General features: G+C 41.3%; 1 protein-coding gene across 1 annotated transcript in view; it reads right to left on the minus strand.

Moving 5' to 3' along the window:
* Positions 1–427: 427 nt before the first annotated feature.
* LOC116983505 (inter-alpha-trypsin inhibitor heavy chain H3-like) overlaps positions 428–12,942 on the minus strand; it is a 64,994-nt gene continuing 52,479 nt past the window's right edge. The window contains exons 17-22 of the mRNA XM_033037319.1: positions 12,028–12,045; positions 8,486–8,599; positions 5,562–5,763; positions 4,851–5,023; positions 1,231–1,342; positions 428–1,131 (exon numbers count right to left, since the gene is read on the minus strand). Coding sequence (XP_032893210.1) covers positions 969–1,131; positions 1,231–1,342; positions 4,851–5,023; positions 5,562–5,763; positions 8,486–8,599; positions 12,028–12,045 — 782 coding nt within the window. The 3' untranslated portion in view covers positions 428–968. The remainder of the gene's footprint in view (positions 1,132–1,230; positions 1,343–4,850; positions 5,024–5,561; positions 5,764–8,485; positions 8,600–12,027; positions 12,046–12,942) is intronic.

Here is a 12,942-nt window from a genome sequence, read left to right on the forward strand (position 1 = left end):
GCAGAAACAACGTGTGCGCGATGCAATGCTGGGATTTAATCCAAAATATCAAACCTCCTCACCCCCACCTCCCACAGATGCTGCTCAACCCGCTGAGTTCCTTCAACAGTTTGCTTGCCTGTTTTCCCAAGGGATTGCTCTTCTGGGAGTCACACCAACGCTGTGGGCCAAATGGCCTCCTTCTATCCCGCGATAAGTAAGTGGGTACCAGAGGCATCGCTCAATATCCCCCCTTTGGAGCTTCTCTCAAAAATGATGCCAGAATCAACATGTTATTGTTGGCTCTCAGGATCTTTCCAACTTTTCAAAATGGAGTTACCCTCACACAGAAATTAGTCTGGTGTATTGGTTCAGCTCAGGGAGACTTTGGAAACTTCCCCCCTCCATTTGTTATCATCGTTGGAACTGGAAGAGCATTTGTTCCAGTGTCATCATTGCCACTAGAGTCATTAGTATTGTGTCAAAGTGGTTATTGAATTAAACTAGGAAGCTTGGCGGAAACTGTTTTTTAAATCTTTCCCACTCAGTTGGCAAGGAGTTCAGTCTATATTAACATGTGCCATCATCAGGTGAATGGACAATTGCTGTTGATACCACATGGTGCTATGTGTAGGAAGGAACTGCAGATGCCAGATAGACACAAAATGTTGGAGTAACTCAGCAGAACAGGCAGCATCGTTGGGGAGAAGGAATGGGTGGTGTTTTGGGCTCTGAAGAAGGATCTCGACCTGGAACGTCACCTATTCCTTTTCTCCAGAGATGCTGCCTGTCCCGTGGAGTTACTCCAGCATTGTGTGTCTGGCCACAAGGTACTATGATTGATACTTGTCAGCTCAATGTGCAACGTCCATTATAAATTACTGCAACAATCCATGATTGAAAGAGAGGAAATGGGTGCAGCTGTATCGTGTTTAAGATGTAGTGATTGAACAATAAAACCAGGAAAGGGATGGCAAAGGGATACATTTTCACCATTCCATCTCACCACTTGGATAAAAATAATCAAATAACGAAGGAACAACATAGTCAGTGGGAATTCCGTCAATAAATCCTTTCCCGTTGTCGTGAACAAACCAGCACGAAACGTTGGTACCTTGTTTCAGATTGAGTCTGTAATCTTTCTGGGACCCCCTGGAAGATAGGAATATAAATGCAGGTAAGAAATCTACAGAGATTGTTTAAATGTTGAATAGGACAAGTTAGTAGAATTTGCACTCTTGGATATAATACCTTGTCACCCTGAGTTTGTGACCTTTCACATCCATTGTCGCATGAGGTTTGCCTTGATCTAAGCTGGGGCTCATGTCATATACCTCAGCATTCACTCCATGGTAAAACTGGCCTGCAGCAGAGAAAAGGAACTAATTCAAATACAAAGTGACAAATAATTAAGTGCAGGATTCCCACAGGGAATAATGCAGCTCCTAATTAATTTGATCTGTGAGGAAGATACATGCAATGGATGATTAAGATGTTGTTAAATTATGATTGAAACAAAAAATATATAATAATAGCAGTTTGGATGCAAGAAATTTGGTATTTGATCCAGTATAAAAAGTAGTTACAAACTAACTCACTTAATTTGAGAATTGTGACTAAATAAAGTTTGAAATGGATACATTTCAAAGTGATAATCCCAATTCTGTGTAGGAAGGAACTGCAGATGCTGGTTTATACAGAAGATAGACACAAAAAGCTGGAGTAACTTCTCTAGCTTCAAGTAACCCTTGCATCCCCTCTTCCTCCGTCCATCCCCCACCCTAGTCATTGTGTTAGTTTCACTGTCGTCCTGCTTAGTTTCACTGTTTGTATCACTCGTTGTCAGCTTCGCCACAGCCAACAATGGACCATTGTGGGCTCCATATTTCCTTGATCATCATTGCTGGTTTGATTTGTCCTTTTGAAAACTTTTCATTCATTTGTTCTATGTACCTTTCCATATCTCTCGTTTCCCTCTCCACTGACTCTCAGCCTGAAGAGTGGCTTCGACCTGGAACGTCACCTATTCCTTTTCTCCAGAGATGCTGCCTGACCCGCTGAGTCACTACATCTTTTTGTGTCTATCACCATTATTTCTGGGTTGATTTCCCCTTAACCAGAGTGAACTAATGTTGTCACTATTTATTTCAGGAATGAATTATTGAATTAATAATTGAATAATTATTCAATTCAGTTTTCAGTTTTCAGCTTCAGTTTTAATCTATTATACAATTTAGGGGAGTCAAGAGATTTGAATGCCGAGCAGAATATAATTTGCTGGAAATGTTTCCGTGGTAAAGAAAGGTTGATGTTTCAGGCCAAAAACCTGCATCAGGACTAAGCTTGTCGAGGGAAGGACTAATATTTATAAGGGAGAGGTGAAACAGGGGCTTGTAGGTGATAGGTGGAACCAGATGTGAGCGCGAGTCAAGTTGTATGGTGGGGTTCATGGAAAAGGTGAATAAAGGGAGGAAGACCCTGGTTGCACTGCGGCAGTGGGAAAGAAAATGAGTTGCACTGTATATTGATTTTAGAAAAAATGCTGCCCCTTACGGCTGTGATTGTTGGCCATCTTAGTCAGAGTCCCCCTCCGCTGCGCAGGGCAAGAGTATTTTTCCCATTGATGAAAAATAAAAGAGTTATTAGTGTTTAAAAAATGTTGAGATTCTGTCTCCTGAAGGTCATGCCCCTTCCGGAGGGACTATAAAACTCGGAAGTGTGGAGGTGCCTCAGTTCTCTGCAAGATGGGGGAGCTAGAGGTTGCAATTCTCAGTCTGAGCTGTGAATAACACTGAACACATGTTTACTAAACTGTGAGTGGTTTTACTGACCAGTCAGTGCCCATAATGTGGTTTGAAAATGTAGTTTGAAAATGCAAAAGAGTGTTTTGGTTTGAAAGTGCTAAAGCTGCGATGCCTTTGGTTTGAAAGTGCTAAAGCTGCATTGCCTTTCGTTTGAAAGTGCTAAAGCTGCATTGCCTTTGGTTTGAAAGTGCTAAAGCTGCCTTGCCTTTGGTTTGAAAGTGCTAAAGCTGCCTTGCCTTTGGTTTGAAAGTGCTAAAGCTGCCTTGCCTATGCTTTGAAAGTGCTAAAGATGCCTTGCCTATGGTTTGAAAGTGCTAAAGCTGCCTTGCCTATGGTTTGAAAGTGCTAAAGCTGCCGTGCCTAATTAAAGCTGTCTTGCCTAATTAAACTGCCTTGCCTAATTAAAGCGGCCTTGCCTAATTAAAATTGCCTTGCTTTCTATAAAATTAAAAGTCTAATCTTGACCACTTCCTGTTTGCGCTTTATATTGATTTTAGAAAAAACGCTACCACATACGGCTGTGATTTTTGCCCATCTTACTCAGAGTCCACCTCTGTCAGGTGTCGAGGATTTTTCGCATCGATGAAAATTTAAAAAATGTTCTCCTGTCAATCATGCCATGAAGGCCACGCCCCTTCTGGTGGGAGGGGAAGGGGCTATAAAACTCGGATGTGTGGGCGTGGCTCAGTCTCTGCAAGATGGGGGAGGGAGAGGTCACTGTCTTTAGTGACTTTGCACACTGCTTGAAATGATATGAAACTGCACTTTCGGAGAGATTACAGAGAGTTGGTTTGGCAAGGAGGACTCTCTCTAACTTCTACAGGTGCACAGTAGAGAGCATGCTGACCGGTTGCATCGTGGCTTGGTACAGCATCTTGAGCGCCCTGGAGAGGAAAAGACTACAAAAAGTAGTAAACACTGCCCAGTCCATCATCGGCTCTGACCTTCCTTCCATCGAGGGGATTTATCGCAGTCGCTGCCTCAAAAAGGCTGGCAATATCATCAAAGATCCACACCATCCTGGCCACACACTCATCTCCCTGCTACCTTCAGGTAGAAGGTACAGGAGCCTGAAGACTGCAACAACCAGGTTCAGGAATAGCTACTTCCCCACAGCCATCAGGCTATTAAACCTGGCTCGGACAAAACTGATTATTAATAACCAATTATCTGTTATTTGCACTTTATCATTTTATTATTCATGTGTGTATATATTTATATTATAGTATATGGACACATTGATCTGTTTTGTAGTAAATTCCTACTATGTTCTGTGTGCTGAAGCAAAGCAAGAATTTCATTGTCCTATCAGGGACACATGACAATAAACTCACTTGAACTTGAACACTTGAATTTGGTGGCCTTGCACCCTGCTTGAAGTGGTATGAAAATGCACTTGAATTAGGTGGCCTTCCACCATGCTTGAAATGGAATTTCAAGGAATAGCAGTGAGTCAACTCCGAGCCCACCAGCCGTGAGTGAGTGAGCTGCCAGCACAACAGGCTTGAGTGACTGAGCCGCCAGCCCAAGAATCCATTTGGCCCACAATGTCCATACTATCCCTCTGGAAAACAGTCCCTTCAGCCCACAACACTCATACTAGTGCTCCAGAAAGTCCCCCCCCCCCCCACTGGCCTCCAATATTGGAATTGGTGGAGAGGTGGAATACTGCGTTGGGGGACCAGCCCTCCCAATGTTTAATAGTTTAGTTTAGTTTATTATCACGTGTTTAGAGGTACAGTGAAAAGCTTTTGTTGCTAACCAGTCAGTGGAAAGAGGGGAGAAGAGGAAGTGGCTGGGGTGCAACTCATACTTGATTATGCTGCTGGCCTTGCCGAGGCAGCCTGAGGTGTCAATGGAAGGGAGGATGGTTTGCGTGATGGTCTGGGCTGCATCCACAATTCTCTGCAATTTCTTGCGGTCTTGGATGGAGCTGTCCCCAAACCAAGCTGTGATGCATCCCGATAAAATGCTTTCTACGGCGCATCTGTAGAAGTTGGTGAGAGTTGTTGGGGACATGCCAAACTTCCTAAGCCTTCTAAGGAATAGAGTAAATACTCCACATACCAAGTAATCCATGGGTCATGTTGGAGAGCCTGTGGCTGTCGAGTGTATAAAATCCCAGGAAATCCCGGTGTAGAGGATGATATTTCCAGACGCGATGCAGCACGATGACAAATGATGCGTCATCTCCCATCCTGAGTGTGAGATTCCTTTCTTTCACAATTGAGATTGAGAAGCTGGGAAATAAATGCAACAAATTATGCTGTGTTCATGATTATTTTCTTCTGTTCAGTCCAGAATTTGTGATGTTAACATAATTCTTCTTTACCCTTTTGCTTTGCTTTTTTGTGAGCAGATTTATTAATATTAATCAACACTTCCAAAGATAGACCTGTGTCCATCAAACACACAAATATCTCACACCTTTTGCCTTTTAACCCAGCACCCCCCTCCCCCCCCCCACCCCCCCACTGTATCCACCTATCTCTCGCCAGGCTTTATCCTGTCCTCCTCTCTTCTGGCTCTCATCATCCCGACACAATCAGTCTGCAAAAGGGTCACAAAACATCACCTATCCAGGGTCCAGGAGTTGCTTCACCCGCTGAGATACCAGCATTTTGAGTCTTCTATTGTAAACCAGCATTTATAGTTCCTTATATTTACTTTGTACAAATTTAGTTTTTGATTTGCCAGGAATTTTCTACGAATTCGAACTAAGGCTATATTTTTATTTGACACAAATGCAACATTGCTATATTACGGTATAAATCACACCTCTGTTTTGTTACAGATGCAGTTGCTGACCACGGGAAAACCATCTTGTCCTCTCCATGAAACACTGTGATCACCTGAGTCGATACTTCCACTTTTACATCCATGTTGCTGTTCACAATTCCAAATTTTCCAAAATAGGTACTTAATTTGTTGTTTTTTTCTACCTTTTTATCTCCAATCAACTGGCCATTTACCACAAAACCTTCAAGTAAATGTAAATATACATTAGTGTTAACTAAATTATGTTAAAATCCAGGGTATCATCTTACAATAGAATGGAATTATGAATGTGATGAATGTTATAGGAGGCACAGTGGTGCAACAGTGGAATTGCTGCCTTACCGCACCTGAGACCAGGGTTCGATCATGACTATGGGTGCATTCTGTACGGAGTTTGTACGTTCTCCCCGTGATCTGCGTGGGTTTTCCCCAGGATCTCCTATTTTCTTCCACACTCCAAAGCTGTACAAGTTTGTAGGCACATTGGCTTGGTAAAATTGTAAATTGTCCCTAGTGTGTGTGTGGGATAGTGCTAGTGTGTGGCGATCACTGGTCGGCATGGACTCGGTGGGCCGAAGGTTCTATTTCTACGCTGTATCGCTAAACTAAACTAAAGGGAAGCAAAGGAGAAACTGATGAACCGATGATCTCCCAGAGCAGCTGACTTGTTTGTAGCTGAGTAAAAGGAAATACTAGCAATGAGATAGATGATCTAGGGTATGAAAATCCCTAAGGATCTATTTGGGGAAATTTCATTTAATTTATGTATATGTTAACTCTGAAACCAAAGGATGAAATTTAAGAAATGCACTGATCTACCTTAAGGGTGAAAGATTTAGTGGGAATCCGAGGGGTACCTTTCTCACCCAGCTACTACCTTGAATGCATGGCTAAAGATCTGTTCTCATCCCAGCACATTGATACAATCACAAGGACAGCTCATCAACAGAAGATTGAGGAGTTTTGGCACGTTGCTGAATACTCTATTGAACCTCGACACATGAACAGTAGAGAGCATTCTGACTGGATGCATCACTGCCTGGTTCAGAAACTCAATGTCCCGGTTGCAAAAAATGGTGGACATTTGCCAGTCCATCACTAGTGTTGACCTCCCCAGCATCGATGGGGCCTATTGGAAGCGCTGCCTCAAAATGGCAACAAATATAATCAGACTCAAATCACTGCAACCATCGGGAAGAAGGTACAGATCCTCCAGGTTGAAAAACAACATCTTCCCTTCAACCATCAGGATCTTGAAACACACTAACTACAACCCTACCTCAGCAACAATCTACTATGGACTTTGTTTAGGGGAGATACGTACTTTGGTTTGCACTATTATGCTCTGGTTACCTGACATTTTGATCATTTATTCTATCATTGATTTTGTTATATTATTGCATTAATATGCCTGCTAATGCAGCTGAAGAATGTTACTATTCTGTTCCTGGTTGACTCTTCTTGGAAAGAGTCGTGGATGAAGAGTTGCTGCTCGCTGTTATCAAGCGAAGCTTTGGAATTGCCAAGGATTGGATCGCCACAGGCCAAATGGTGGAAGATGGGATCAATGTTGGTGGGTACACACTGGTCGGCATGGGCACAGTGGGCAGAATGGCCTAGTTCCAAGCTGAATGTTACACACCATGAAAGATATTGATTAACTGGTTATTTATCTTTATATTTTCTTGTTTTGCATGAAAATTGGATTGATGGACTGCAAGGACTCAGTGGGCCGAAGGGCCTCTTTCTATGCTGTAGCTCTCAATGATTCAGTGATCATGGAGAATAGTGAAGAATGGAGCAGATAGGTATCTGAAAAGTAAAATTGCAGAGGAGCGGAACAAGCTGGATTGGATCTACATAGAGCCAGTATGGACTCAACAGACCAAATGGCAAAAACAGGAAGGCAGATTATTATCTGAGTGGTGTCAGATTAGAAAAAGGGGAGGTGCAACGATACCTGGGTATGCTTGTACATCAGTCACTGACAATATGCAAGCAGGTACAGCAGGCAGTTAATAAAGCTAATGGCATGTTGGCCTTCATTGCAAGAGGATTTGAGTATAGGAGCAAGGAGGTCCTACTGCAGTTGTACAGGGCCCTGGTGAAACAACACCTGGAGTATTGTGTGCAGTTTTGGTCTCCAAATTTGAGGAAGGACATTCTTGCTATTGAGAGAATGCAGCATAGTTCAGCAGGTTAATTCCCGGGATGATGTATGATGAAAGAATCGGTCAACTGGGCTTGTATTCACTGGAATTTAGAAGAATGAGAGGGAATCTTATAGAAACATATAAAATTCTTAACAGAATCGACAGACGAGATCCAGGAAAAAAAATCCCGATTTTGGGAAAGTCGAGAACAAGGGGTCACAGTTTAAGAATAAGGGGTAGGTCATTTTGGACTGAGATGAGGAAAACCTTTTTCACCCAGCGAGTTGTGAATCTGTGGAATTCTCTGACAAGGAAGGCAGTGGAGGCCAATTCACTGGATGTTTTCAAGAGGGAGTTAGATTTAGCTCTTAGGGCTAAAGGAATCAAGGGATATGGGGAAAAAGTTGGAACAGGGTACTGATTTTAGATGATCAGCCATGATCATATTTAATGGCGGTGCTGGCTTGAAGGGCCGAATGGCCTACTCCTGCACTTATTTTTCTATGTTTCTATGGTTAATAAATCCCTAATCTTAATTGTGTGTACCATTTACTTCATTATAATATTTTTCCGGATTTTGTCTTACTTTGACGGGCTGCCATCAACGTTTGCTCTCTAGTCACCACTGAGTCAAGGTGCATTTTGAATTGCTGAATATTCACAGCTATGTTTTTCTTCCTTGTGACATGAATCTTGTTGCATTTTATGACTGTTGGCAGACCAATTTCCCTCCTTGCATTGTATCGTATCGAAGGCAGAGTGCAGACTTACCAGTGTGTGGATCCGAGATCAAGTTTAGGACTGAACCAGGCTTCCCATCAATGTTGAAACAAACGGCATCTCTGTGGTTGTTGGTTGAAATGACGAAATGGGGATCACTGTCAACTTCAAAGAGGAGTAATGTTTTAGAACTTTGAATTTTCCATAAAACAATTTTTGTGTCCGTGGCACTTCAACTAAATTATTCTTAGAATCTTGAAAGAAACCCAGTCATTTCCTGTCGCTATAATTTCTGAAGATGTCAAGAAATCAGGGTTTAACAAACTATTATGATATTACATAATTTTATGAAATGCTTTAGAAAATTGGACCTTCAAACGGCTGGTGTAGTTATTGCAATTGAATCCTAAGGCCATAAAGGACTTCATTAATCAACACAATATCATCTTGTTGTGCTCTTTCCCCAACAACATTTCTAAAAGCAGTAAAAATATTGAATTTGATTATCATAGTTCACCGCACTTTATAATCTGTGCATCAATTATGGATAACATTCATTTTATGACAGATGACAATAGTTAGATAATTTTTGCAGCAATAAAACATTGTGGTGAAGTTTGGATATCAGCATTGATACATGTTGTGTCTAATTGATGGTGTGACAATTATGACCACCTGCTCTCCTCAAGGTATTAAACCATGTGTGAGTGGGATTACCAAGGGTTTGATAGGGGAAAGAGTTCCTCGTGATCTCTGGTGTCGTATCCAAGTAACTTTTCTTCACACATTGAACAAGGATCCGATTACCTGCAACTTTTTTTAAACTGTGTCCAGCATCACAGTGCAGAATTATTGCCACAGCAGTCTGACATTGGTAGACATACTCGTACCAGCTAAGCTGCAATCATCCTTGCTTCATTTTCTCTTCCCACTGCAGCAGAGCTGTAGTTAATTGTTGTACCAAGGACTGAGACTGGGACCCCCTGGTCTTTTTAGCTTATTTGTTCAATGCTTTTGGAAAATATGATACAGTGCCGCTTGTCAAATAATAGGCTACATGAGGGGAATAGATAGGGTTAATGCACAGAGTCAAAGGTTTACGTTGAGAGGGGAAAGATTTAATAGGAATAAGAAGGGTATTTTTTTTAATACTCAGAGGGTGGTGGGTATATGGATTGTGCTGTGAAAGGAGGTAGTTGAGGCAGGTAATACAACAGCATTTAAAAAGACAAGGCCAGATACAAGGATAGGAAAGGTTATAGAAACATAGAAAATAGGTGCAGGAGTAGACCATTCGGCCCGTCAATCAATATGATCATAGTTGATCATCCAGAATCAGTACCCTGTTATTGCTTTCTCCCCATATCCCTTGATTCCGTTAGCCCTAAGAGCTATATCTAACTCTCTCTTGAATACATCCAGTGCATTGGCCTCTACTGCCTTCTATGGCAGAGAATTCCACAGATTCACAACTCTCTGGCTGAAAATGTTTTTCCTCATCTCAGTCCTAATTGGCCTACCACTTAAACTGTGACCCCTGGCTCTCGACTCCCCCAAAATGGGGAACATTTTTCCTGCATCTAGCCTGTCCAATCCCTTAAGAATTTTATATGTTTCTATCCCCTCTCGTCCTAAATTCCAGTGAATATAAGACCAGTCGATCCATTCTTTCACCTCTTTGCTCCTATACTCAAATTCTCTCACTATGGCCAATATGCCATTAGCTTTCTTACTTCAATGCCTGCTGTACCTGCATGCTTACTGTCAGTGATTGAGGACTTATGAGGTCAAATATGGATAAATGGGACTAGTTTAGAAGGTTCATCTTGGTCAGCATGGATGAGTTCTGTTGAAGGGCCTGTTTCCATGCTACAATATGGGTAGAACCATATCTATGACCCCATGGCTCTCTAATGCTTCTTAATCAACAATTTAACAAAACGCGACCTTGCATTTAAAATAGCATATTGTTACTATTTTTAACTTCTGTAAATATAAATTTTACAAAATCGCAGACCAGTCCATTCCTCAACACTTTTAACATAATTTATGCTGTACAATTCTTTCCTAAAAAGATGGAAACTTCTGACGATAGTTTATCTAATACGCAATCTGAGATCAAATAAATTCAGACTTTTAAAAAAGGCGTCAATTATTAGAAGATCTCACAACAAAATCAAGAATGGGTTTAACCAGATGAGAACGAGTGCTAAATCTAATTAAACAGCTTCTTCTTTCTTACTTGCCCAGAGTAGGGGAATCGAGAACCAAATGACATAGGTTTAAGGTGAGGAGGGAAAGATTTAATAGGAACCAGAGTGTAACTTTTTCACACAAAGGGTGGTTGGTGTATGGAACGAGCTGTCGGAGGAGGTAGTTGAGGCAGGTACTATTACAACGTTTAAGAAACATTTAGACAGGTACATGGATAGGACATGATTAGAGGGATATGGACCAATTGCAGGCAAGGTGGGACTAGTGTAAATGGGACATATTGGCCGGTGAATGCAAGTTGGGCCGAAGGGCCTGTTTCGAAACTAGCTGACTGCCCTCTGGAAATGAAGACGGTTTCGTATCATGGATGTAATAGACAATGTTTTTATGGGTAAATCAAATGTATTATTGTGCATCCAACTTTTATCTGCTTCCAAAGCGATGATGTCACATATTCCAAAATAGTCCTGAAGAAAACTAGAGAAATGAATTCTAGCTTGAAGAATCAGCAATGTTCAGATATGCCCAAGGACTTTGGTCCACTTTTAAACCCTGAAAATTTAGCAATATCCTGAAAAACTGATTAAAAATATAAATATATTTCAGCTCCACAGATTAGGAAGATGGGTCTAAACTGTGTATCTGCCACAACAGATTCGCTCTTTAGGCAGTCCTTCTTGATTATGTGGAGCATAGTGACTGTTCAACTTCAAGACTGAGCTAGACTAGTCCTTGACAGGAGATAGACACAAAAGGCTAGAGTAACTCAGCGGGACAGGCAGCATCTCTGGAGAGAAGGAATGGGTGACGTTTCAGGTTGAGACCCTTCTTCAGATTAGTTAGGGAAAAGGGAAACAAGAGATATAAACAATGATGTAGAGAGATAAAGAACATTAAATGAGAGATATGCAAAAAAGTGACAATGATAAAGGAAACAGGCCATTGTTAGCTGTTTGTGTGGTGAAAATGAGAAGCTGGTGCAACTTGGGTGGAGGAGTGATAGAGAGAGGGGGAATGCCGGGGTTACTTGAAGTTAGAGAGATCCAAATTCATACTACTGGGCTGGAGGCTGCCCAAGCAAAATATGGGTCAGATATAAAAATTGAATGACTTTAAAGCTTTAATACTAGTTCGGTGCAAAATTCTCCAGAATATTTTCCCTGATCATTTTATTTTGCCTTTCACTGCAGACTACATGTCTGTATAAGAGGAATAAGAGAGGAAATAGTTAAACACGATGCTCACATTATGAGCAGGCAGCAGTCTTGATGGATCACCTAATAGTTTTCTGCCTGTGAGATTAAAATGTGAATTGACACATTTGAAAGGTGTGTTAGTTCAGCAATGTGAAACAAGAAAGAACCAAAATTGTGCCTTACCATATGTGTAGGATGAAGCTGTGGAGAATAAAAAATGGCAATTAATATTTAATCCAAAAACTAAAATAGTTTAAGATATTTCATCACTGAACTTCCCTGCTGCATCTTCTAGGTTACAATGATATAATAAACTGTGCCAGGCATGTCAATAGAAACGTAATTGCTTTTGAAAATAATTTATGCTGCCTCATAGCGGGAAAAATCTGTGTTCAACAAAAATTATATAATGTGGACATTTTGCCCACATCTCCAGAAACATTAAACGATTCGGTGTGTTTCAAAATAATCTTACCATATTGTAGGCCCTCTCCCCAGCACCAAGAGACTACACATCAGAACGGATTGTCAAATCAAGCCGTTCTTGGTTGTGTTTTTGCTGATCTTACTGAATTCTGTACAGTTAAAAGTTCAATCAGCTACATTGTTTGAGTCAGAAATGTACTTATTTATTCTTTAAACAAAACTCGTGCAAACACATAATGTATTCTATTTTCCATTCTTTGATCAACACTATGATGTTTAGTTTAGTGATACAGTGCGGAAACAGGCCCTTCGGCCCACCGTGTCCGTGCCAACCAGTGATCCCCGTACACTAACATGATCCTGCACACATGAGGGACAATTTACAATTTCACCAAAGTCCATTAACTGACAAACCTGGACGTCTTTGGAGTGTGGGAGGAAACTGGAGCTTCCGGAGAAAACCCACATGGTCACGGGGGTTTTCTCCGGAGTCAGGATTGAACCCGGGTCCCTGGAACTGTAAAGCAGCAACTCTACCACTGCCCACTTATGAATGGCATACGATAATTTCCTTATCAACTTGTCCAACTAAATGTTCACTTTAATTAAATTACCAATTAAGCATGAAAGAAACTCAATGAAGTAAATGATTACTTTTCTGAAGTGTCATCA

Source organism: Amblyraja radiata, chromosome 18, assembly GCF_010909765.2.
Source record: "Amblyraja radiata isolate CabotCenter1 chromosome 18, sAmbRad1.1.pri, whole genome shotgun sequence".
Lineage (NCBI taxonomy): Eukaryota > Metazoa > Chordata > Chondrichthyes > Rajiformes > Rajidae > Amblyraja > Amblyraja radiata.